The 26,349-nt window shown below is 43.9% G+C and overlaps 1 protein-coding gene across 1 annotated transcript; it reads right to left on the minus strand.

Moving 5' to 3' along the window:
* Positions 1 to 469: 469 nt before the first annotated feature.
* Positions 470 to 26,084, minus strand: LOC130205346 (synaptic vesicle glycoprotein 2C-like). The gene is made up of 12 exons (XM_056432656.1): positions 25,478 to 26,084; positions 14,174 to 14,354; positions 11,365 to 11,516; positions 7,474 to 7,607; positions 6,976 to 7,065; positions 6,786 to 6,896; positions 6,602 to 6,690; positions 5,927 to 6,091; positions 4,882 to 5,015; positions 3,068 to 3,271; positions 2,823 to 2,982; positions 470 to 2,134 (listed from the first exon to the last, which is right to left on the minus strand). The coding sequence occupies exons 1-12, from the start codon at positions 26,082 to 26,084 to the stop codon at positions 1,951 to 1,953; spliced, it is 2,211 nt and encodes a 736-aa protein (XP_056288631.1). The 3' UTR covers positions 470 to 1,950.
* Between the last annotated feature and the right edge of the window lie 265 nt (positions 26,085 to 26,349).

Raw genomic sequence — 26,349 nt, forward strand, 5'->3', positions numbered from 1 at the left:
ATTACTAAATATATATAGCTTTACATGTAAACAAGCGTAATCACATAAAAGTCTGTTACAAAATGATTTGGAATAGTTTGACATTTTAAGATAAATATTTTGTCTTGATGGTAAATTTGACGCTTCTGCAAGCAGCCAGTTGGAGACGAGGACTCGAGTCGTTTTAATATCAGGCATAGAATATAAAATATGCTGACATTACAAGTGTATGAGAGGTTGCACAATAATCATGTGTTAGGGAGGCAACCTTTTGGGGGGGGATTAAAAATAAGAAAATATAGATAAGCTTCCATGAATACAAACAAAATATACAATTTAAATTAATTATTGTAGCTTTTGAACTGTTTATGATGACTAGACAGAAAAGATAAGACTGCAGTATCTTGACTTGAAAGGATAACTTGAGACTTAGACCCACTTAACCCTTGTGTTGCCTTAGGGTCATTTTGACCCCTCCCCGCCTTAGGATTAATTTGACCCCATTCAATGTTTAATGTCGGTGTTCTTTCGGTAGTCAACAAACAAACATAAAGTGCCTCACACTTAAACTTGGAAAACAATATTAATTCTAATAATTTTCTGGAGGTTTTAATTGCTGGCGTCAAATTGAACCCAAAGGGTAAAATATGTTAGTAAATATAAAGGTAACAGGAGGGTGAAACATTGAATCGGGTCAAAATGACCCAAAGGCGGGGGGAGGGTGTAATATTGATTCGGGTCAAAATGACCCGAAGGCAACACAAGGGTTAATTGTGCCACATGTCTGTTAGCTTAGCTTAGCATAAGACCTGGAAGCAGAGGGAACCAGCTAGCCTGACCAAGAATTATTCCTGCTCATAAGCCTCCATAAAACCACCTGTTGTTTAAACGGTGTCTTTTTTTGTAAAGGCTTAAAAGGGACAGTTCACCCCAAAATAAAAAACACATATTTTACTTTGTACCCGTGGAGCTATTTATCAGTCTAGATATTTTTGGTGTGAGTTCTTGAGTGTATGGTATATCGTTCATAACGATGTCGGCCTTCTCTCCGATATAATGCGACGAGAACACACACTCGTGGTCCTCAAAGCACCAAAGAAAACCAAAGAAATGAAGAACTATCTCTCTCGTAATCATGACCTGGTAAATAATATGAAGACTTCGTTGTAATAAATTTAATGTAAATACTACTGTTGAAAGAAAATAGTTCCTCAACACAACATTCCTTAACTCTCCTGTTACCTTTAAGGTCAATTTGACCCCATTCAATGTTTAACGTCGGTGTTCTTTGGGGTTAATTTGACCCCAGGCTGTTTTTCACTGTGTCAAACATATAAGAAATATCAACTTTTTTATATATTTAAAGGGCTATTTAGGTAGTCAACAAACAAACATAAAGTACCTCACACTTAAACTTGGGAAACAATATTAATTCTAATAATTTTCTGGAGGTTTTAATTGCTGGGGTCAAATTGACCCCGAGGGTAAAATATGTTAGTAAATGTGAAGGTAACAGGAGGGTTAAACAGACAACTTCCAGTCCTTATGCTAAGCTAACTGGCTGCTAGTGTGAGTTTCGAATAAGCGCTTCTCGAAAAAAAAAGAGTCAAACTATTCCTTTAATCCGAGCCGGATTCGGAAATCGGTTGAGTCCGAGCCCGTTGCAGCTCCGACACATGCATTAGCTGCTGATGTACAGATCACCACTCGTTTTCCTGACTTTCTCCATATCTACGGCTCATTTCGTTAATCTGTATCATTTACCAGGTGTTTCACTCGGATGCAACAACAATAACAAATCACTTGTTCAAGAACATCATTCATCAAATAATTTTTTTTAAACGAGACGGACGGCGGCGATGTTCGTTTTGGTGCGACATTCAAGCGAATCGCGGTGTGCGTGAGCGAATGTTTATTTTTCGACGTAGCGATGAGTGAGCGCCTGGTCGACGAACGCGCGGCGTTCCAGGTTTACATGAGGACGTTGTTGCGGGTGTCCGGCAGGCGGAGCCCCACCAGGCCGCCGCCGACCAACACGGACGACGCCATCAGGATGGGGATGGCCTTGGTGATGCCGACCAGCGAGCCAAAGATCACGTTGCCCAGCACCGCTGCCAGCTTACACATGGCGTTGCAGAAGCCAAAGCCGGTGCCCCTGGAGACAAGGAGACATAGGAGACAAGGAGACATGAGAGAGAGAGAGTCAGAACTTGAAGTGTTTGGTTTGTCCATTCTGGGCTTCTGTAGAAACATAATGGTGACTCCTTAAAGGGGGACATACTGCCTTACGTGAAGTAAAAACGACGTGAACAAAACAACTAGAACTAGAATGGGCACTCGGTAGAGCGCATACCTTCACATATCACAAGATTGGGCATTGAATTATGAACATTTTGGCATTAGTTCCATGCCAATTGGATAAAAATTGACCGCGCTATGGTAAAAAGAAGATTTTTACCTTTTCATGAACTTGACCTTGACCTAATCAAATGGTCCCCGGATAATAACCAATCATCCCACCAAATTGCATGCGATTCGGTTTAATACTTTTTGACTTATGCGAATAACACGCACACAAATAAATAAATACACGGCGATCAAAACATAACCTTCCGCATTTTCAATGCGAAGGTAACAAATAAATAAATCACAGTAAAGGTGTAATAAATCAAAGAAAACAAAGAAAAAAAAAGTACTGAAATCTAATCAGACTGAATGCTTGATTTAAATTAAACAGGGGATTGCACAGATGTTGTATATTGTACAGTGGGCACATAGATTTGCAATCCAACTACCCATGATGCAGCACAGACACCCTCGCCCCGTACACGACCACGACTGACCTCCTGTCGGTGGGGTACAGCTCCGTGGTGACCACATCCAGGGAGTTCCAGGCGGAGATGCTGAGGCCGTTGTAGAGACACAGCATGAAGATCATCATGGACTCGCTGGTGCCGAACCAAAGGAAGAAACAGCTGATGCCCGACAGCACCATGGACCCTCCTGCAGGACACAACGCCACGCGCCCGTCACGCCTCGGGACGCAAAGACACACCGAGGGGAAAGAGCTGCGAATGTTACGCCGTACCCAACATGCTCAGACGGCCTATCTTGTCCATGAGGAGGGCCGAGACGATGTTTCCGGGCAACACGGCCAGCGTTCCCAGGAAGTTGACGAAGTAGACCCAGTAGGCGCTGTAGTCGTCGTCGAACGTCATCTGGCAGCCCGTCTTGTTGTGGTGGAAGGAGCTGTTGATCACTCTGGAGTCTGTGAGTTTGGTGTCGTCGATATCTGGAAGAGGGAGAGGCGAGCGTTTATGTTGTTACCGCACAGATGACATCATGCAGGTTCACCAGAAACCCCTTCAGCTCGGACTCCAGCAGAGACCAGTCCACTATGGACAGACCCAGATCCAGTCCACTCAGTGCTCCTTCTACAGTTACACTTAAAAGTTGCTATAATAAAATCTGTATCCGTTTGTCTTATTATTAATGTTCAGGTTCGTCTTTATAGTTCTTTCGATGGTTCAGAGTCCTCTTGGCGGTCTTCGAGGTGCGAGGCCGGTTAACCAACCAGAGAAAGCAACGAACACTGAATCCATCGCTGAAGCACGACGTCAGCTCTCGAGATCTGATCTTCTTGCTTTGACTTTCAGGGGGTTTCTGTCTCTTATTTTGTGCTCAATAAAGTTGTTTAATTGACTTTCCACTCTCCTAGGAAAGCTTATTTTCCAAAATGTCAAACTGTTCCTTAAATCTTAACGCAGCTTTCTGGTTCCTTAATAAAGTCTTGCACTGTGAAGGCCTTTTTAAAATTGAATTACTACTAATACCCTTTCTAACCTATATGCGCAATGACATTACGTACTAAATAAACCTGAATAGTTCAAACGTCTGTGGGCTCGATCCCGAAAGAGAAACGCTGTATTTATAAACTCGGGCTGATGCAGCGAAGAGAAAAGCTCCGCAGCTCTCATGACGCACTCCTCTAGAGACACATTGCCAGGGGGAGGGGGAGGGGGGGGGGGACTTCATTTCCCAGGGGGCAGCAGCAACCTGACTGTTTCCATGTTCAGCTCTTTTTCCGGAGAACTGGTGGCGGAGGGGACACACACACACACACACACACGATATTTCCACCGTTCGCTCCCACAAGGTCAGATTCAGCTCCGGTTTGCACTTTTGTAACATATCCTGTATTTATTAATTTTAGATCATTTTTAAAATTTATTTATTTATTTTTCTTTTTTTCTTTTTATTTATTTAACCGGGAAATGCCTCATTGAGATTAAAAATCTCCTTTACAAGAGTGTCCTGGCCAAGACAGCAGCAGCAGCACGTCACACAAAGTTCCATACAATACAACATAAAACAGTGACAGACAATATTTTTTTTAAAACGAAACACAAAATCACAGCATGAATAAAACCAAAACTAAGACCATCATTGTGAATGCTTCTTCAGATGCCTGACAAGAAGGGAGAAGGACAAGCTCACAGAATTAATTAAAATGTTTCTTGGCCAACGTTACGCTTGTTGTGAAAAGCTCCGTCACAAAAATCAACCAAATTCAGTTGTTTTGTATTTGTCATTATTTTATGAATAGTAGTTATGTTGAATCACGCTCGTGTTTCTTCGCTGAAAAAATAAGCCCCCCCTCCAGGAGGTGTTGGTGCGGTTCCAAATGGCCTCAGTTTCTTCGTTAACCCCATGTCTCCTGAGCTCAGAGAGGCGATCTGTGCCGGGGGCCCAGAGGTCGAAGCGGTAATGTCGTGGAATAACAAAAGCACGGCCAGAAAGTCTCTCTTCCCCCCAGAAGCACGTTAAACACCAAATGAACTGTCGGCCACCGACCGAGAGAGACGTGTGCAGCAGAGGAAGCGAGCTCCGCCGAAGACTCACCCGTGTTGTAGAAGAAGGAGTCGACAAAGGTGCAGTTTTTGAAGAAGGATCTGACGGAGGAGACGTCTTCGAAAAAGCAGTTGAGGAAAGAGGAGTCGATGAACGTGACCGATTTGATCTTCATCCCGATGAACCTGGGAGGAGGAGGAGGGACGGAGGACATTGTTACACACATTAAAGGTTGAAAAGAAGGAAGCGGTAAGAAGTCATGAGGCGATGATACTGAATTAAATGTTCAATAAAAAGGATTATAATCGTATGCAAATGTGGTTTTTTTACTCTGCATTCTTCTTCCCTGTTGGAAACCTATAGCGCCTACATTTCCCACAATTCAACTCCAACACCGCCAGTTGCAGATGTTTCTAGCAGCATCCGGTTAGCCTCCAGCTGTCAGCCGGCAGGCGAGAAGCTTCACACACACACACACACACACACACACACACACACACACTCTCACACTCACACTCACACACTCACACACTCACACACACTCACACACTCACACACACACACACACACACACACACACACACTCACACACTCACACTCACACTCACACTCACACTCACACACTCACTCAGCAGGCTGCTGTTTGGGTCCTGTGTGAAACCAAAAGTAAAACTACGATATTCTTCTTCTTAAGAACTACGTTCTTGCGGCTTTTACTTTGACGTAAGAGTGGTGCGTCCATCCTGAATGTCCACGCTCGTACGAGAGAGCTCACCACAAGGGATCTGTTAGATCTGTTAGATCTGTTTAATCTGTTTGATCTGCTGCTCGCTGCTCAGTGCCAGGTTCTTGACTCAGTCTCCGAATAAACAGCGGGGATGGAAAACAGAAAACGCCTCTCTGGCCTTTGTGTGAATCAGAACCAGGAGGAAACGGTGTGAGCGTGTCGTGAGAGAGAGAGGGAGAGAGAGAGAGAGAGAGAGAGGGAGAGAGGGAGGCTCACGGGCTCGGGTCACTGCAGCGGCTTCTCTTCACGAACCCATTTGTCCGACGCAGCCGGCTCAGCGGGGAGGAGTTCATCGAGTGTTTGTCGTACCTGTCGTTCAGGAAGACCCCGTTAGTGTGGATCTGGTTCTCCAGCGTGAAGTTGAAGGTGAAGTCCTCAATGCGTTCGTTGGTGTGGATCTTCACCCTGGAGGCGTAGTCGTCGGCCTGGAGGTGCTTGATGACGTCGGGGAACCACACAGAGAGCCCATAGTACCTGTGAACAGACACACACACACACACACACACACACACATTGGCGACAGCTTTTATTCAAGTCAATTGATTAGTTGAGTTTAATGTGCTACGGAGGGATTCACAACCTGTGACTTCCTCTTAATGAACTCTGTGTGTTTGCATGTTCACATGGGCCAGGCTCGGGCTGTGATTGGCTGAGGGCTGTGATTGGCTGAGGGTTGTTATTGGTTGATGGCTGTGATTGGTTGATGGCTGTGTTTGGCTGAGGGCTGTGATTGGCTGAGGGCTGTGTCAGAGACAAAGCTAGTGCATCTGTATTTTTGTAGCTGGCTGGTTGAATAAAAAAGGAATAATAATATTTCTGTGTTGGAACCAGTGGACAAAAAAAAAGAACTGACAGGTTATTAAAAAAACAACAGACAAGAAAAGGAATACAAACACGATTTGACACAAAATAAACTATTTTGTTGTTCTTGTCGCACAACAGCTATCTTTTGTTTTCCAACACGTGTGTCGAAGAATCTCTTACCCAAAGGACAGCGTGAACCAGACCACAGCCAGCTTGATGGTGCTGTCTTTCACTGGGTAGTCGAAGCACCTCATGAAGGTCAACCAGATCTGTAGCAGAAAGAAAAAAAAGTGTTACTCAATTGAAATCTCGTAAAAAAACCAGAATAAATCAAACCCGGACGGAGGGAAAAAAACAAGCGTACTGCTCTGAGCTCGGTCTTGATCTTGAGCAGGGCCTTGAGGACCGGGTTGGCCGACTCGTTCTGCATCTCCACCAGCTCGTCCAGCTGCTTGGGCACCTTGATCCTGCTCACCTGGAGGGGGCGACACTGCGCTGTCAGCCGGCGGCGGCGGAATCACACGCAGCGGGAATGACGGCCGGCGTGGACTCACCGTGAAGACTCTCTCCGGCTCTCCGCGGGCTCGCATGTTGGTGTCGTGGATGTGTTTGAGCACCATCCAGGCCTCGTCGTGTTTACCCGTCTGAGGAGTACGAACACACGGCAGCATCTCATTGGCCCTCTAGTTGACTTTAACTCTCAACATATCAATACTCAGGTCTCTCTGATTTTTAAAATATATTAAATGGCTTTTTTTTAAATAACCTATGACCTTTAAAAAAATAAAAAATTATATGCCAGAACATAGTATAGTATGTGATTTAAAAATAAATTAAAAAACATCAGAAAGTATGACGTGTTGATTACGTCGAGCTATGACATCGTGCTGCAGAGTCTACTCTCTCTCTCTCTCTCTCTCTCTCTCTCTCTCTCTCTCTCTCTCTCTCTCTCTCTCTCTCTCTCTCTCTCTCTCTCTCTCTCTCTCTCTCTCGCTCTCTCTCGCTCTCTCTCTCGCTCTCTCTCTCTCTCTCTCGCTCTCTCTCTCTCTCACCTCCAGGAAGAAGCGAGGGCTCTCGGGCATAAAAGTGAGAGCCACCACTGCAGAGACACACGGCAGCGCGCACACCACCACAAACACCCTCCAGCTGTGGAACTGGTAGGCCGAACCCATGCTGAAACTCCAGCCTGCACAGGGAAGCACAACACACACACACACACACACACACACATTTGTTTGAAGTCTTTCATCACCAAAATAACACTAAACATGAATAAAAGAATAAAACTAACTCATTCAAATCTCTTTCTAACTGACGAACACACGCGATGCTCCTGCTGGTTTACTGGGTGAAAGTCCCGTGTTTGATTGACCTTTCTACAACATGTTGAGGATCAATATGTGACGGAGAATTTTCTGTGGAAGTCTGAATTAGTTTCACACAGACAAGTCGGTTTCAGAGGATCGGCAACAGGAAAGTGTGTTAGCATGGACATTGTGTCATGTGTGTGTGTGTGTGTGTGTGTGTGCGTGCGTGCGTGTACCAGCACAAACCTCATTAGGGGGATTATCGCTTTAATGGACTGCAGGAGATGGCTGAATGATTCAGATACTCAGCAAGATTTATGTTCCTATTCTACAGGAGGTGAGCACGGCCGAGGCACACACACACACACACACACACACACACGCACACTGTCCTTGGCCATTGTTCAACGCTGTGACACATACACACACACACATTTTAACGCATTGGTGTGTTCATAAAAACACGGAGAGGCGAGCTGACAAATCAAGCTCGCCTCTCACACGGCGACACACACGTAATAAACATAATAAAACACGGGCTGCATGATTTTTATTTTACTATATAACATTCTTAAAATCATAAAGACAGAATGAGACACACACACACACACATACACACACACCGGTCGATGCACAGAGCACTGCGGCGGAACCTGCTGCCCACACACACTGCGTGTCGGAGAAGAAAACGTGTTAAAACTCTGGCGTCTAATCAATTAGGAGACAAAGTTAGCGACATCAGACAGAGAGCCTTTGTATTCAGAACGTTGTTTAGCTATAGATGAGACACGGTCACTCATTGAGACGAGCACATTGAAAGCATTTCACACACAAGACAAATAATGTAAAGAGACGGGAGGTTTTTCACTGGAACCATGAATATGGATCTTTAGATATCGATTATTCTCAACTTCTAAAAATGTAAATAACTCTGCGCGACTATAGATAGAAAATATACATATATATATATATATATATGTTTTGTTAATTAGGAAACTGGCCCTTTAAGCATGTTGTGTTACACACATCAGTTTTTTCTCCAAATCCCAATGTATTGCATTGACTCATCTGTCTATTTTTTGTGTGTAGATAATATATATATACATATATGTTTCATTTTATATACATATATATATTTCATTTTGTATTTTACTTGTATACATCTATATCTTTCATCCCTGTTTTTTATATTTTATATTTTATTCTTGTGTGTTTAGTTTATTGGTGCTGCTACTGTGACGACAAATTCCCCCTTGGGGATTAATAAAGTATATATCTATCTATCTATCTATTGAAAGCATGCTTTTATTGTGAAAAGATGTTTTTGACCTGCAAGTCTTTCTCTTATATGAGAACATTAGCGTCCTCATAGTTCAGTAATAAAATCTGTTTGCTTCGCGGGATGAATTTGTGCGTCAGAAACAAAGAAGCTGCTCTGCGTGACGCCGCCCTCTCCGGTCCCAACACGCCGAGGTCATCGCCGCGCTCTCCCTCTGCATTGCTCGGCGTACAATGACGCAGCCCCAAAAAACAAACAACAACCGTGGCTACAAGGTGATTGACAGGTTGCTACCGGAGCCGTATCGGGGTGACGTCACGACGAATACTTCCACTTCTTTGATACAGTTCGTGGTCCTTTTGTATTTCGGGTGTCGCCAATTCAAGACGGACGAGACTCTTAAGATTTATAACTCTGAGGAGACTTTTATTTTGAAATGTATATTTTTCAGAAGACCCTCTGAAGCTTCTGCATTGCTGTGTGCATAACTTCACACTGCGAAGAAGAAGAAGAAGAGGAGGAGGAGGAGAAGAAGAAGAGGAGGAGGGGGAGGAGGAGAATAGGAAGAAGAAGAGGAAGAGGAGAAGAAGAGGAGGAGGAGGAGGAGAAGAAGAAGAAGAAGAAGAGGAGGAGGAGGAGGAGGAGGAGAAGAAGAAGAAGAGGAGGAGGAGGGGAGGAGGAGGAGGAGGAGGAGAAGAAGAAGAAGAGGAGGAGGAGAAGAAGAAGAGGAGGAGGGGGAGGAGGAGGAGGAGGGAAGAAGAAGAAGAAGAAGAAGAAGAAGAGAGAGACTCTGTCCTGATGATGAACACAGCCCTGAAGGAAAAGGCAAAAGAAGAAGCCCTTCCTCTCCTCCTCTCCTCTCCTCTCCTCTCGTCTCCTCTCCTCCCCGGTACCTCCTTCCTCCCTCTGTCCTCTCACCTTTCCATTATCCCTGACACCGGCCACATAAATCACCCCGCCTCTCCTCCCCGCCTGTCCTCCTCATCTCTTCCCTCGCTCCTCCTTCCTCGTCCCCTACACACCGGACTGATTTCATTTCCCTCGTGTTGTTCTCCTCCTCTTGACACTTGGCTCCTCCCTCCTCTGATTATCCTCCCCTCGCTGCGATCTTTTGTCGTTTTCCTACTCTGGAATCTGGTTTTTAGCTCCGACATTTTTCACACAGAGTAATATAATACACCATGAAATGAACACTGTGCCGTTTTGGTAAAAGGAAATAAAACAACAACGATGGCTGACAGCTTTCCTGCCACGCCCTCTGAATATTAAAGACCTTCGTGTTTACCGGAGGCCGCCATATGCTGCTGCTGCTGCCTCCTGCGCTGTGTTCCTATGCACCACGGAGGGCCTTTCTAAATTAAGCCCCGTGATTTGGAAAAAAATGTGTTTGCGATGCAACCTGCACCCACGGTGTCGTGACGCCATGCGCATCCGACTCTCATGTTTAGAAACGCACATCCGGTCTCAGGCTCTCTGCAGCGTGATGCAGCGTCATCGCGGCTGTGCTTTAACTCTTTTTGAATGTCTTTTTATACGTCACCTGTCAATCTCACTCCAAACTCATCGAATACCAACATTACAATTGGTGTATTTTTCAAAATAAACCTCTGTGTTCTCACGTCTCAGACTGTTCCTATCGCGGCTCGGGATGCACGGATCAGAATCTCTTAACCCTCCTGTTACCTTTCGGGTCAATTTGACCCCATTCAATGTTTAATGTCGGTGTTCTTTGGGGTCAATTTGACCCCAGGCTGTTTTTCACTGTGTCAAACATATAAGAAATATCAACTTTTTTATATATTTAAAGGGCTATTTAGGTAGTCAACAAACAAACATAAAGTACCTCACACTTAAACTTGGGAAACAATATTAATTCTAATAATTTTCTGGAGGTTTTAATTGCTGGGGTCAAATTGACCCCGAGGGTAAAATATGTCAGTAAATATAAAGGTAACAGGAGGGTTACACATTGAATGGGGTCAAATTGACCCTAAGGCAACAGGAGGGTTAATAAGCTTCGTGGAAGTGACTGGAATTATTGATTAGACATCACTTCCATCGCTCTGTAACGCAAAATGTTACAAATGAAGACAGTTTGTTTGACCCAATTATCCACCACCTCTTCCAGACTTTGTCTTTATCCTACGTCAGTCGTCTCATGATGGGATGGGTTCATGTTGAGCGCCTTGTTTTACTGTTTCTGAGTAGTGCGACACACATTAAGAGTCTCCAAGTCTCCACACTTTAGGACCATTTGATGACACAATGGGACAAAGTCACCGCGACGCTGATGATGATGATGATGATGATGATGATGATGAAGAAGTGCCGTTGTCGGTTTGGGAGGAGTCGCTCACCGTAGTGTGGGATGATGAGCCAGGCCATGGCGGAGGCGTAGATGCCTCCGATCATCCAGAACATGCACAGCCAGCTCAGGTGCTCGCCTCTCTTCTCCCGAGCCAACACCTCGGCGAAGTAGGAGAACACGATCGGCACGGCTCCGCCGATCCTGAAGGGGGGGGGGGGCAGAGGGTCGGCTGTCTTGAGCTGTGGATGCTCATCATCACATTAATGCGTGTGACACGTGATTATGGGCATGCAAAACAAAACAGATCCACGGTTACAGGAAATCATTTGTAACCTTTGAGCAAAATTGTGAACTCATTTTCTGATTATTATTACGCTTATTGAGGAGAAACACGACTTTGAACTTCTTTCCAACAGAGGAAATCAAAAATCACGTCACAGGGAAGATTCAGCCACTGGGAAAAGTTAAGCGAGATGTTTTCAGGTTTGCAGCAGAACGAGAGGTTTTGCATTTATGTTTTGATTGTTGCTGTTAATTAGTTTGTATTAAAAAGGGACTATGGAAGGTTATAGAACAATACATTACTACATCAGTTTGAGTGAGTACAGTTTAAGAGACAAAAATAACTTCTTTATTCCCTTGAATTAACTCTATTTCAAATGTATTTGACTTTAGAAGGAAACATACACTACTGTTCAAAAGTTTAGGGTCATCTAGACAATTTCGTGTCTTCCATGAAAACTCACTTTTTTTTATCAAATGAATTGAAAATTGAATAGAAAATATAGTCAAGACATTGACAAGGTTAGAAATAATGATTAATATTTGAAGTATTAATTTTGTTCTTCAAACTTCAAGCTCAAAGGAAGGCCAGTTGTATAGCTTATATCACCAGCATAACTGTTTTCAGCTGTGCTAACATAATTGCACAAGGGTTTTCTAATCAGACATTAGTCTTCTAAGGTGATTAGCAAACACAATGTACCATTAGAACACTGGAGTGATAGTTGATGGAAATGGGCCTCTATACACCTCTGGAGATATTTCATTAGAAACCAGACGTTTCCACCTAGAATAGTCATTTACCACATTAACAATGTATAGTGTGTATTTTTGATTCATGTTATCTTTATTGAAAAAACAGTGCTTTTCTTTGAAAAACAAAGACATTTCTAAGTGACCCCAAACTTTTGAACGGTAGTGTATAGATTTAATATAATATAGGTATTATATATGAAAATGTAACGTGCATATGACTTTTTATAACTTGTCCTTTTGCTGCTGTACATTAACCTTAATAACTGTCAACCCCAAGTCCCCAGACAGGTGAATAATAACACAAATGGCATCTACATACAACAAAATATTATAAAATACTGTTTGTTAATAACAGTTCATAACATTTTAATTAATGATTGTATTCTGGATTGTCCTCGAAAAACAAATTATAAGCATCATAGAAAAGTAATCAAAATGTGAGGAAAGTTGTGATACCTCGAAAGGAGGTCCATTTAATTTGTGCCTTTAGTGGAAGACTAAAGACTGCGTGAAGACTAAAGCAAAGCCGATCACCATCTGACACATTTACAGATTCAATATCTTTTTTTTCTCTATGTATCGTGGCAGCTGATGGAAGAAAAGTTCCCGAGGTGAGGGGAAACTTAAAGAGACAAGCAGCCTCTAGTGAAACATGCAGCAGCACTTGATGCCGGATCGTATTCGGTTGGATAAAAACGTTTTTCAAAGTGTTATTATTCCCAAAATTAAACGTACAATTTTGAATCCCATTAACCCCGAATATGATTACACACCCGCACGCAGATCGAGATTTAAGTGATGGAAAAAAAATCCATTAAGCTGCTTGTAGCGTTTACTGGGTTTACTGGTGAATTAACATGAGAGTGCTGCAACCAGACGGGACCGGTGGGTCGTAATGGATGCAGATGTGCAACACACTCAAATAAAAACAGACTGCAAATAAAATGTTTTTAAAATGACTTGATTTAGACAGATGGACATGTAGTCATATCTGGTCATATAAATGTTGATGTATTTATTACGTAACTTCTGAACATCAAGAACAGTAAATCTGCAGTTATTTTTCCGAGAATTGGCAGGTGCTGAACTTTCGTAGGAAAATGCAAAAAAAAAAAAAAGTAACGTTTTTGTTCAATATCAAAACCAAAATTGTCTGAGGATAGGTTGAAATACATATTAATAAGAATTGGAAAATATTCATGCATGAGTTGCAATGAAGCTTCATGGTGAACTTCAGATTATATAAATATGGTCTCATCAATACAAGCACTCCAAAAACACACACATCACCACTGGTCCAATTAAAAATCTAGTACAAACATAATATATTAGTATATATAAATATATATATATATATAAATACATATATATATATATATATTATGTATATTGGCTTGCTATATGAGGTGCAATGAAGCTTCAAAGTGAGCTTCAGAGTATATTATTTATTTAAAAGATAAATATAGTCTTATTAATACAATCTGAAGCTCACCATAAACCTACATGAGCTCAAGTCAACACCACTGGTCCAATTAAAAATCAAGTCCAGACATCATGTATAAATATATATTCTGTATAGTGGCTTGCTCTGCAGCTTGACGTTTAATATGGAGTTGACCTTTATGAGTCATGTATGACCGGCGATGTCATTTATCAAAGCCGTGGGCAGCCGAGCAGACCAGCGCTCCAGCGCCCAGATGTTCATTTATTAACCGGTCCTGCAGACCTTTAGTTTTTTACCCCCTCCCCCATAACCTCCTGTCACACGCTCTGGAGGAAGGGAGAGACCACTGGGAAATATTCACGAGATGAGCGCTCACCCGAAGCCGGACACCATGCGGCACACGAGGAACATGCTGTAGCCCTGGACGAAGGAGGACAGGAAGGCGAAGAAGCCGTTCACCGACATGGAGATGAGCAGGCACTGTTTACGCCCCATCCGGTCCGACAGGCCGCCCCAAAAGAAGGCGCCAAACATCATCCCCAGGTACACGACGCTGCCTGGAGACAGAGAGAGAGAGAAAGAGAGAGAGAGAATTATTTCAACTGGTTGTTGCAGGAACGGCTGAGGGAATAAAACACGTGTCACACGTTTGAATAGTTTGTATTCACTCGTTCATTCACGCATTATTACCCCAAAACACATAGTGAGGCATTCAGGTTCAAACGTCAGAAAAACTACATTTTTATTTTGAAAATATGTTATTTGACGGTTAACATGAACAGAAAAAGACATGTTTTGACCTTTAAATGAGTGACACATTTAACAGTTTACTTCTGAAGATGTGCAGACCACCAGCAGACACAGAGTAACATAATAATTGATTGGAAGTCGTGTTTGTAAAGTCCGACTGTAACTTTCTTTTATCTCGGATTTGGTCTCCACCAATCCTAAAGGGGAATATCTGTTATTTTAAGAGTTGTTAACTTTCTTTACTAGCTCGTAAACTAACTTTGTCTCTCTGGTATTTGGCGCTGAGCGTTGTAACACAATTCAATTATCTTAATTAAACTCTTTAGTGCGCTGCATTTCGTAATTCTGTTGTTTCAAAGCAAACTTTTACATTTCTACATCAGTGGTTCTCAAATGGGGCTCCGTGAAGGCACTCGAGGGGGTACGGGAATAACAAATATATATATTGTATGTATTTAAAATGAGCATCCATTCAGAAATCCTTTAAATATAAAAAGTGTCAGTTCAGAAACTGAATTGTATATATACTAGAATAAATCAAACACTAATGTCACAATGCTGCGTATTACATATTTTTTTCAAACCAAAATGCTTTGCACTGGTGATGGTCGGCTGAAAAAAATATTTCACAGGGGTTACATCACTTTAAAAAAAGGTTGTGCACTAGTGAGAGAGAATAAAGGGACCGTAGCACAGGGGCAGTCGTAAGGTATCGAAAGCCTATGTTTCCATTACATATTAACCTAAAGACATTTGTAGGGTGGAATTGCAGGTATTCGTGGTCTCGGATTGCATTAGTCTCGGACACACACACAGATAAACACAGCTGCAGCATTAAGTGGTGCTTTCCAAGTGCATCAGCTGAGCAACAGAGTTCAGGGGAAATTGTTTCTGTTATTTCCCGGCTATCGACAGAACGCTGAGGACCACATAAAATGTCGGTCTGTAGCCGAGTCGGGATCGATGCGTTGTGCCTGGAGCACAACAACACAGTAGATCGACTACTCTGGTTTTGTTTTACTTAGGCCACGTTTACACATAGCCGGGTATTTACAGAAACGAAGATTTCTGCCCCTCCGTTTTCAAAAATAATGTCGTACACACAAGGTCGTTTTCAAAAAAGTTTCTGTTTATATGAACCCGCATAAATACGCCCCCGGGCGCCGTCATAACTATGCCAAACCTGTAGTCGGCAGTGTAACGAGAAGGATAAAGACATGCAAACCAATCAGAATTCTCAAGACTCGAGACCTCCGAGAAGTATCCTCATGTCAAGCAGGAAATAACTCGGGCGCACCTGACAACGAAAATGAAGGCAGTCGACACTGGACGTAGGAGCCAGTGTTGCCAGGTCCGCGGTATTGGGCTACTTTTGAAGTGTTGCCGCGGGTTGAATTTGTTGTCCGCTGGTTCGGGTAGACCTATTTTGCATGCAAATTACATGAATATCTTTAAATAAAAATCCATATTTTAAATGAAATAATTTATTTATACACAAATCCTACCAAACTGACTTCAGATCAGCACGTACACACATGGACATTGGACACGTCTACATACACACACTTTAAAAGCAGTGTATATGGTTTGGCACGGGCATATTTTGAGTTCTGATATTGGGCTGGTTTTGTCACACAGACCTGGCAACCCTGGTAGGAGCGGCCAAACTAACTGTAAACATCGGACGCTCACATGACGTGAAGTATTTTTAGTCGCATACTGTGACGTTTGACAACCTAAAACTCCGTTTGACCTAGTTCACACGCAAACACAAAAACTGAGTTTTCAGAAATCTCCACTTTGGCCGGAGTTTTTAGAAATGATCGTTTTCCGTGATAAAACCTCCGTTTTTGTGTAAATGAAAGGCCAAAACGTATGAAAATATATGCGTTTTCCCATCGTGTAAACGGGGTCTTAAAGCCCCATAATGTAGTTTTTTCCTTTTAGCGCCCCCTTTAGTTTTGGAGGTGTTTAACGTTTACTTCAGTGTCGTAAATACCCAGTTACGATAGATGCAGCCTCGCATACACTTGTATTGATGACCAGACGAAGTCAGAAACCAAGAAATGATGTCAACCGATAAGGTAAGAATATTCAAAGATTTTACATAAATATGACTGCATAGTTTTATTCATTGTGATAACCAAAAGAATGACAACATTTAGTTTGTGATCGAGCATCTTCTTTAAACAGAGAGCTGTGATCTGGTTCTTCTGGTGGGAAGTGAATGGAGGTCAGCGCTGGAGAGGTTATGTATAATCTATACAGTCATATCAATATGACTGTTTGTGTGAGAGGAGCGATGCTGTCTATTCGTTGGCAGAGGTGCTGTTAAACACGAACGAATAAGTCCTAAGTTTCTTAAATTGCATTTTACAGCTGATTTCATTTTCATCAACGAGGGTCAGGATCTGCTCCGTGAGCCGGTCGGGGCCACGTCAACGAAGCTCGGAGAAACTGCGATAACGACACCGACAAACCTTTTTTTGCTGCTATATATTCACATTTAGAGCGTTAAATATGTGCACAACTATGTGTCGCAACGCCACGTTGTTCACGTGCGACGGTTACGGTCGTGTTTTCTCAACAAAACCACTGAGTTAGTTACGGAAACGATGAAACGCGATTATGCAAAACACGTCACTCCCGTCACTTTCAAATAAGTAGTGACACTTTGGGTTTCACGCGTGACACGAACACTGGACTCCTCGGTCAAAGTCCTGTTGGTTTGACCCATTCACCTCCTGAGACACAGAGGGAGTTTATATATATAACATATAGATATATCTGTATATATTTGATGTATTTACACTGCAGTAAATGGCGTGAAATGAAGCGCCGAAAGCAAGAACGGCGTTGTGATTGAACGGGTACATGACTCAAGGAGTTTTCCGTGTCCTCTGAAGCCATCCGGTGAGGCCATGGCTGAAGCACCTCCACCTCTTGTGGAGTCTTCTTCTTCTTCTTCTTCTTCTCCTTCTCCTTCTCCTCCTCCTCCTCTCCTCCCCCTCCTCCTCCTCCTCTTCTTCTTCTTCTTCTCCTTCTCCTCCCCCTCCTCCTCTTCTTCTCCTTCTCCTCCTCCTCTTCTTCTTCTCCTCCCTCTCTTCTTCTTCTCCTCCTCCTCCTCCTCTTCTTCTTCTTCTTCTTCTTCTTCTCCTCCTCCTCCTCCTCCTCCTTCTTCTTCTTCTTCTTCTTCACCTCCTCCTCCTTCTCCTCCTCCTCCCCTTCTTCTTCTTCTTCTTCTTCTTATTTCTTTTTTCTTCCAGCAGGAAGTCGCGGTCGTTTCTCTTCCTGTCCCCTAGGCATTAAGGAGGGGCTGGTAGGGGGGAGAGTGGGGGGGGAGGGGTTGTCAACAATCCACTTTACTCTCTACGTGCTAATAAAAATGCTTATGAGGAGGAGGAGGAGATGGGGGGGAAGCACCAGAAAGAAAGGCACACAGAGGAAAAGGAAGCCGTTTACATTTTTCTTTCTTTCCCCCTCTTCCTCTTCCTCTTTCCTCCGTGTTGGAGGTGATGCGACCGATACGCCTGGAGGAGAAGGTCTTATCGAGCTGCGCAGACATGACGCTGAGAGCCAGTGATTCATTGCAGGTGACAGCCTGCTGGATCTGTCTCTGCACAGCTGCTCCACTGTGCAGCCGGACACACACACACACACACACACACACACACATCAACGGGAACATCGAAAACGGCACAAACCGGCGACGCCTTCCGATCGGTGTAAACAATGCAACAATATGCTATCTGGTGAAAAGCAGCCTGTTTGTTTTACGGCTCTCCCCTTTCATCGGGGTTGTGCGTGCACTAAAGGGGGGGAGGGGAGTGAGTGGAAAGAGTGATGGGGCGTCTGAGACCCATTATGAATCCTTCCCAGATGGGATTTTCGATTTTTCCACAGGGTCAAAACTGGGGTCAGACCTTGAAAAGCTCCACTGGCCTCGTGATTGCAGGGCTTTTATGTAAATGAGAGAGAGCCGGCAGCAAGTGGTGGAGCTCAGGTCGCGGAGCTGCGGCTAACGGTTTGGCCCCGTGCATGCGGCACCCTCAACTCAACATCGTGTGTCCACCCCTACAAATTAATAACACAAAAATGAAAAACACAGGCCTTTATGGTGCATTTAACCACAAAATCTTTGTGCTCACCCCCGCGTGGAAAGCCCATTCGCTGCCCTCACTTCCTCAAAAGAAGCCCTGCGTCTCAGCGAGAGCGGAAAAAAAACGAGTCACGGGAAAGTCTGCGGACCAACAAAGTCGTTAGGATACATCCTCTGGGAGCCATGAACGCCTGTGCCAAAAAGTTGTGCCAATGCATTGATCCAAGTATTTCATTGAATGAGTGAAAGCTTTGACCTGCTGGTGGCTTTCGATAAAACTCAGTAAATCAGATATTTCCGTGTGGAGGGGAGGATTCTGGTGCAGAATGTTGCACTTAGTCAAGTTTTACGATATCTCTGCTGCAGATTATTTCTTCAGTCGATCGCAGTGCCACGATGAAGCCGGTGACTCATCCAGACTGACACCAGGACTTCTATGTTTTTAACCGTCTCTCCGAGTTTAAGCAGTTTTGTTAAATGTTGTTAGTTGGTAGTTTTCCTTTGGCTTTTAATAATTAAAGACTGTATGTTAAGATTGTATGGACCCAGTATTAAGGGTCAAATGCTGCTCCCCTGTTTCCTTATGGAGCAGCACACAAGGTTTCCCATCCCACCTTTTAAACACGTACTTTTTTAACAGTCTGTACTTTAGCGTTTGTTTCTTGAGCTGAAGCTCCCAGCAGACGGTGCTTCTCTTCTTTGTACCAGTCCTCTGTTCAGCTTCTGCGCATCCAGAGGGACCAGCTCACTCTGAAATAGCCCATTAGTCTCCATGCATCCCCCTCCCCAACCCACATCCTCCACAGTAACTAACTCTTATGTTTAAGAGTTATTCTCTCTTGACGAATTTCTGTTCCATCTTCACGCCGCCGTGCAGCGTCCAGCCACGGATGAGAGGAGACAGACGGACGTCTTTGGAATCAAGAGCTAATTTTCCTCGGCGGGAAACATTCAGGACATGATGTACATGAGAGCTGCAGGATCTCGACAGACGAAGGGGCGTTCCCAGAGGACGGCGTGTGAGTGGCAGGTGGGTTACGGCAGGGAATGAGAGCGACCCCCGGGAATGCAGCGCATTCCTCGGGTATTAATTAAAGTAATTAATCGACACCTGCTGATTTGTTTTGGCACTCACCGACAAGCCTCTCGGAGTTGTACTGTACACGTCGACGGCACACTTGATCACGTCAGAAGACTTCCGAGCCACAGCTCAAAAAGATTCATCCTCCAATCAGCAGATCAGGATCGGGGGTTTTGTGTTGCAGGTGCAGAGTGAAGGAGACAAGGGCCCAATCCTAATGTCCCCGCTGGAGGACGTTTTAGGATACGCTAAGCACCTATCTCCTCTTCTCTCTCTATTAATGGATGCATTTTCATCTCTCCATCACACATTACGAAGTCTTCCTCCCCGGAGTCTTTGTGGCTTCACGTCTCATCGGGTCCATTGGACCTGGCTGGGTCTGATGCCTCCTGTCATGGACCTGCTGATGCGCCCCAGTTGCTCTCATGAAGGTTTCTTCCCTTTTTTCCCAAAGTTTTTTACCTTCGCATTGAAAATGCGGAAGGTAATGTTTTGATCGCTGTGTATTTGTATGCGTGTTATTCGCATAAGTCAAAAAGTATTAAACCGAGTCGCATGACATTTGGTGGGATGATTGGTTATTATCCGGGGACCATTTGTTTAGATTTTGGGATCGATCGGATCAAAGGTCAAGGTCATGAAAAGGTCAACATCTTCTTTGAATCGCATGCAATTTGGTGGGATGATTGGTTATTATCCGGGGACCATTTGATTAGATTTTGGGATTGATCGGGTCAAGATCATGAAAAGGTCTAAATCTTCTTTTTACTATAGTCCGGTCAATTTTTAACCAATTGGCATGCAACTAATGCCAAAATGTTCATAATCCAATGCCCAATCTTGTGATATGCGAAGGTATGCGCTCTACCGAGTGCCCGTTCTAGTTTCTTTATATTATTGAGGAGTTTTTCCTGATCCAATGTGAGGTCCCGGGACAGTATGTCACATGTGTACAGATTGTAAAGCCGGCTGAGGCAAATTTGTAAATTGTAATATTGGTTTTTATAAAATAATCTGAATAGAATTGAATTGAAACTTGGGAGTGATTTTATCAAATCGCACAAAACACGTCCGAGTTGTTGCGTTTAACTTGCTTCCTGCTGCTGAAGCATTTCCCCTCGACATGAGACCATGAAGAACAGACAGCAAAGGAAATTCCCAAAGATTTAACAGCAAACGCACACAAAAAACTGCTGGTCATCAGCACGAGGCATGCAGCTAATTCCATCTACAGTTGGCATCACAGCACTGCCCCTCCCGCTCATTTATCAGGGCAGTTAATCCGTCAGTAAGTCTATTAAATCCTTTGCCTAAAAAGTTGTAGAGTTACTTCAGCCTCTCGGAGAGATGGAAACGACTGCATTTGTTCGTTCCCTCATGTCAGGCCGCTGCGGAGACTATTTATGATGTCGATGGCCCTCATGATTGCACACGGGAAGCCACCGCAACACACAAAGCACAACAACAACAACAACAACAAAAAGAGATTGCCATCGATTAGCCAGCGCTCGGGGTCTTCCCTCTCACGCGTTTATTTTCGGCGAGCACATAACCGCATGGCGCAGAGCAGCAGCAGTCGAACTGGAGCCGTGTGAGGTGGCGGCAGGAAGAGAGGGGAGGTGACTGATTGGAGGAGGTGCGTTTGAAAAGCAGCTCTCCCTCTTTTTCTCTGGGGGTGGGGGGGGGGGGGGGAGTACGTGAGCCAGTCTACCGTGGCTAAACTGCAGCGAGGCACAATGCTGCAGAGATTAACTCAGTATCTTCAGATCGGCTGCATGGCGGTGAGACGCAGAGAGAGTGTGAGGAGGAGGAGGAGGAGGAGGAGGAGGAGGAGGAGGAGGAGGAGGAGAAGAAGAAGAAGGAACATCCAGTCTCTGGATAACATATCATCTTTTCTGTTACATACGAGAGATGATAATGAAGAAATACAAATCCAATGTCCAGTAAATATGTGATGTAGAAGTTTCATATCGCAGCGTTTGAGTTCCTTTTTAAAATATCGAGTTGGGATATTTTCCCCTTTATATTTTGGGCATAAACTCAGTGATGAAAAGTAACAAAGTAAACATGTAACTTCTAAATCTCAGAAGGAGATTACTCCACACTACTAACGTTACATAAATAAATACATATATACAGTATATATGCTTATGTTATATGATATGATGCAGTATAATCTACCCCTGAGTATACAAAGTATCTCAAATGTTCCTCACGTTGATGAACTACAACACTAAAGTACTCCTACATGTATTCTTTAGTGATGTAACACATGCTTGAAAACGAGTTGTTAAAGGTTAAAAATATGCTCCAATTGTGTGTTTGTTGGACCCTCACAGCACATAACCTCGGCCCACACACACACACACACACACACACTTCCCGGCAGGAGTCCTCTCCGGACTGTTTCCGCCTCACGTGGGTGGTAAACCCCGTCCCGCCTGATCAATATCTATTTCTTGTAGAAGTTGTTGATGTAACACAGAGAACGTGATCCGGCATAAATAAACCTCGCCACGACCTTTCTGCCTCTTCAGAGACTCGGCGGCTGCAGCTGGTTGTGTTCCCGTGGAAATAATTCTGTTTCCACTGTTTGCATTTCATGTGGATTAATTATTAATGCTCCAACATTAGACCATGCTGTGATATTTGAGCCACATATTGTGCCATAATCAGATGTGACTGTTTCTGGATGATGTCTGTATCATTCTCTTTATCTTTGTCTGCTACACCAGCCGCCTTAACAAACTGGTTATGGCTCCATCGGCTGCCAGCTGGAGCACCTGGAACAGAAACTGGTGTCCATATTGGACAACCCCACCACCACCTCGTACTTTCTCGACTCCTCACGCTCCGCTGCCACAAGGACAGATACAGGAACATTCCTGCCACAACAGTTCACCTCTTGCCAGATCACCCTAACCCTTCTTATATTTGTTTTTTTTTATTTTGTGTGTTGCTGCTACTCGACAAATTTCCCTTGGGGCTATCTATCTATCTATCTATGTGATTATTTAGTTGTTATTATAACGCTGCATTCTCTCTCCTGACCACCAGGGGGGGGGACTCCTCTGGTTGTATCGAAGTATATATAAATGATTCTACTTTTCTCTTGATTTATTCCCTCAGTAAACATTGTAAACATGAGTTTATGGTCTCAATCTCTAGTTTCAAGTCTCTTTCAATACAAAGTGATGTTTATTTAGTAAATGATGGTCCATGAAGCGTCATATACACCGTAAAGCAGAGTATGCTTTAGGGGCGGGGCTACTGTGATTGACAGGACAGTCTTTACACTTCCTTGTTATGATTTCGAGGAAAACATAAACAATAATGTTGTGAGGTTTTCATGTGTTCAAGTGCGTCGTGATTCAGTGCAACACTCGCCTAGTTCTTTGATGTCTGTTTTGATAGCACACACACACACACAAACACACACACACACACACAATGTACTTGTGCAGTGTGTGTGAGTGAATTGATCAAATGACTCATTCTTGCTATTCTCTCCCTGCCGTCTCCCACTGAGAGATGAGTCAGAATTCGGATAAAATCTGGGTGAATAATAAACCTTCTCCCAAAAAGTTGTGAGAAGATGAAAAATATAGGACAATGTAAATGTATTTTTATTATTACTATTATTCCCTAAAACGGTCTTATATGAATTCCCTTTGTATCTTCTCATCTTGTATGCTTTTATATAAGTAGTGTAATATATTCTTCTCGAATATGTTTTGTTGTGTATAATCGTTGCTGTTTTTTTCCATTTTAAAGCACATTGAGTATTAAGTGCGGAGCAAAAATAAACTTGACTGATGCTTTAATGCACGAAACATGGACACACACATTGAGAAACATGTCCGGCAGCTATTTTTGATATTACAGAGACGACATAATGAAGCTCAATCGCACAAGCAGACACATTAGTGGCACACACACACACAAACACACACAACCTTTAGTGTGGGAGAGATCCATCTCCAGCAACACACCTCCTACTCATGTATCCAAATACCTGGTGCCATGACAACCCTCTCGAAAACGACAACAGTTGCGTGTGTGTCCGTGTGCAGCGCTGCGTGCCGTAAACAACACGCGTCGTTAGCAGGTTGCCGAACACAAAGCCTGGAAGAGGATGTGTGTGTGTGTGTGTGTGTGTGTGTTTATAGAGCATCCCTGTTGACGTGGATTGATTCCAGCTTTCACAAATAAACACTGACTGCAACCTGCTTCCTCTTTCCATCACTGAACGCAGGAGTTTGTCACTTCAAGTGTGTTAGGCAATTACTTTTTATGGTTGATTTGAGGCTCTCAGATGCCACTGACAACTTGATTTAAAATTGTATTTCTCTATAACAGTAAATAAACGGGACTAAATACGCGACCGTCAAAGAAAAAAATATTCTTACAGTTTTAAAGGTTGAAAGAAAACTGACTGGCTGTCATGATGGAGCGACAACTCTGTGTTTTGCGCCCACTACGCTGCATTCACAACAAAAGCGTGAGTTTACTCGCTTGACTATTTGTGGTTTATTCTCTTCATTTGTGCTTTAGATGGGGCGGGGCTTATCTCCATGGCTTTACTCCGTGGAAACCGTTATCATTTCCGCCATCCACCACGGAAGAACTAACCACTATTTCTGCTTTATACTTCTTGTGGTCGTCCCGCAAACGTCGTAACATCTAACGCCCTCGTGTTTGGGTTCATAACAGTAATATCATATATTATATGATATAAATATATACACTACCGTTCAAAAGTTTGGGGTCACGAAGAAATGTCCTTATTTGTCAAAGTAAAGCACTATTTTATCCAATAAAGATAGCATTAAATTAATCAGAAATACACTCTATACATTGTTAATGTGGTAAATGACTATTCTAGGTGGAAATGTCTGGTTTTTAATGAAATATCTACATAGGTGTATAGAGGCATGTCTCCAGTGTTATTATGGTACATTGTGTTATCGCCTTAGAAGACTAACGGAGGGGTAGAAAACCCTTGAAAACCCTTTTTAAGTTAGCACAGCTGAAAACAGTTATGCTGGTTAGAGAAGCTATAAAACTAGCCTATAAAACTAGCTTGACGTTTGAAGAACAAAATTAATATTTCAAATAAAAATCATTATTTCTAACCTTGTCAATGTCTTGACTATATTTTCTATTCATTTTGCAAATCACTTGAAAACCAAAAGTGTGAGTTTTCATGTTAAACACGAAATTGTCTGGGTGGGTGACCCCAAACTTTTGAACGGCAGTGTATATTTATACGTAACATCACAGCTCGCTGAATGTCACCGACTACGTCTGAATGACTGCCGCTTCCAGCGCTCCTAGAGTAGCAGCACCAGTTAGATTCAGCAACATCTCAACGCTGATTGGCTGTCGCAACTCACCGTCGGACGAATTTTTCTCCAAAGTTGAAATATTTCAACTTGAAGCGAATGAGTCGAATTTTTCGTTTCACGCAATTTGCGCCACCCAGAAAAAATGTGGGTCAATCGCAAGCTTTAGCATCTGTGCATTGACTTTGCATTGGATCTAACGCTTTTGGTGTAGCATTACCCAGCTCGCAAATGGTAGCACGCCAGGCTGAAGAGAAGTGTGCTTCTCTCCCATCTCTGGTTGAAAGTCACACCGGGGGTTTTCTCCCGAGGGTGACGTCGGTGCTTCAAGGTGAGACCGGCGTCTGCCTCCACGAAAGCAAACAACTCGGGAAAATGGGCGACTAGAATGGAAAATATGCTTACCGAGCCACCCGGTCCCCGAGTTGGGGACGCACATGTCCGTCTCGGCGCTGGGCAGGACGAAGCCCACCACGAACACCTCCACGCCGTCCGACATGAGCGCCAGCCCGAGGACGAAGAACAGCTGCCACTGGAACCTCCCGTGGCCGCACTCCTGCATGATGAGCTCGTACTGCTGGGCGAGCTCCTCCTCGTCCGACTGCCTCTCGTTCTCCAGCTCCTTGCGGCTCTTCTGGCTGTCGCAAACCGGCTGGCCGAGCGCCACCTGGCCGTCCCGCGGCTTCCCGTCGTCGCGGGCCGGCACGCCTTGGTACTCCCCCTCGTAGATTTCGTCTTCGTCGTCGTGGCCCTCCGTGGCGTCGCTCGAGGCCTCGTCGTCGTCGTTGGCCGCGTTGCCGGCGGAGCGACCGTCTTGCCCGCCGTACGCGGCGCCGGCGTTCTCTTCCTCGTCCTCGTCCTGGAAGCGGCTGTAGCTGCGTTGAGTCGAGTACTCGTCCGAGGCGCGGTCGACGGCTTTGCCGAAATTTTTGGCGCCGTGCTTCTTGGCTTCTTTGGCGATGTCCTTGGCACCTTTAGCCAAGGCAGTCCTGTTGTTATGAGTTTCTTCCATCTTGGAAACGAGGAAATGTGGCTCTAGAAGGCTTTTAGTTCAGATCTATTGAAATGTATTCCACTCTCTTTCTTTCAGTTTATTAGTGCTGAGAAGCCGCCAGAACAAGAGTAAGAGATGATTCCATCGGACGGCGTTGAAATGGAGACGGTTGATCTCGAGTTGGAGAAGATCGTCCTCCCTGTCAGAGCTCAGAGAGAGAGACCACCAGCCTGAGGGGACAGAGGGAGAGAAAGGCACGTTTAGTTTGATTCACAGCTGTCAC

The sequence above is a fragment of the Pseudoliparis swirei genome, chromosome 15 (genome assembly GCF_029220125.1).
Source record: "Pseudoliparis swirei isolate HS2019 ecotype Mariana Trench chromosome 15, NWPU_hadal_v1, whole genome shotgun sequence".
NCBI classification, from domain to species: Eukaryota; Metazoa; Chordata; class Actinopteri; order Perciformes; family Liparidae; genus Pseudoliparis; species Pseudoliparis swirei.

Excerpts from the sequence above, each read along its gene's own strand:
- LOC130205346 (XM_056432656.1), bottom strand. The coding sequence starts at position 26,084 with ATGGAAGAAACTCATAACAACAGGACTGCCTTGGCTAAAGGTGCCAAG. Across the intron at positions 6,691-6,785 it reads TCAAGACCGAGCTCAGAGCA|ATCTGGTTGACCTTCATGAG; the intron begins GTACGCTTGTTT and ends TTTCTGCTACAG. Across the intron at positions 3,272-4,881 it reads CTCCTTCTTCTACAACACGG|ATATCGACGACACCAAACTC; the intron begins GTGAGTCTTCGG and ends TCCCTCTTCCAG.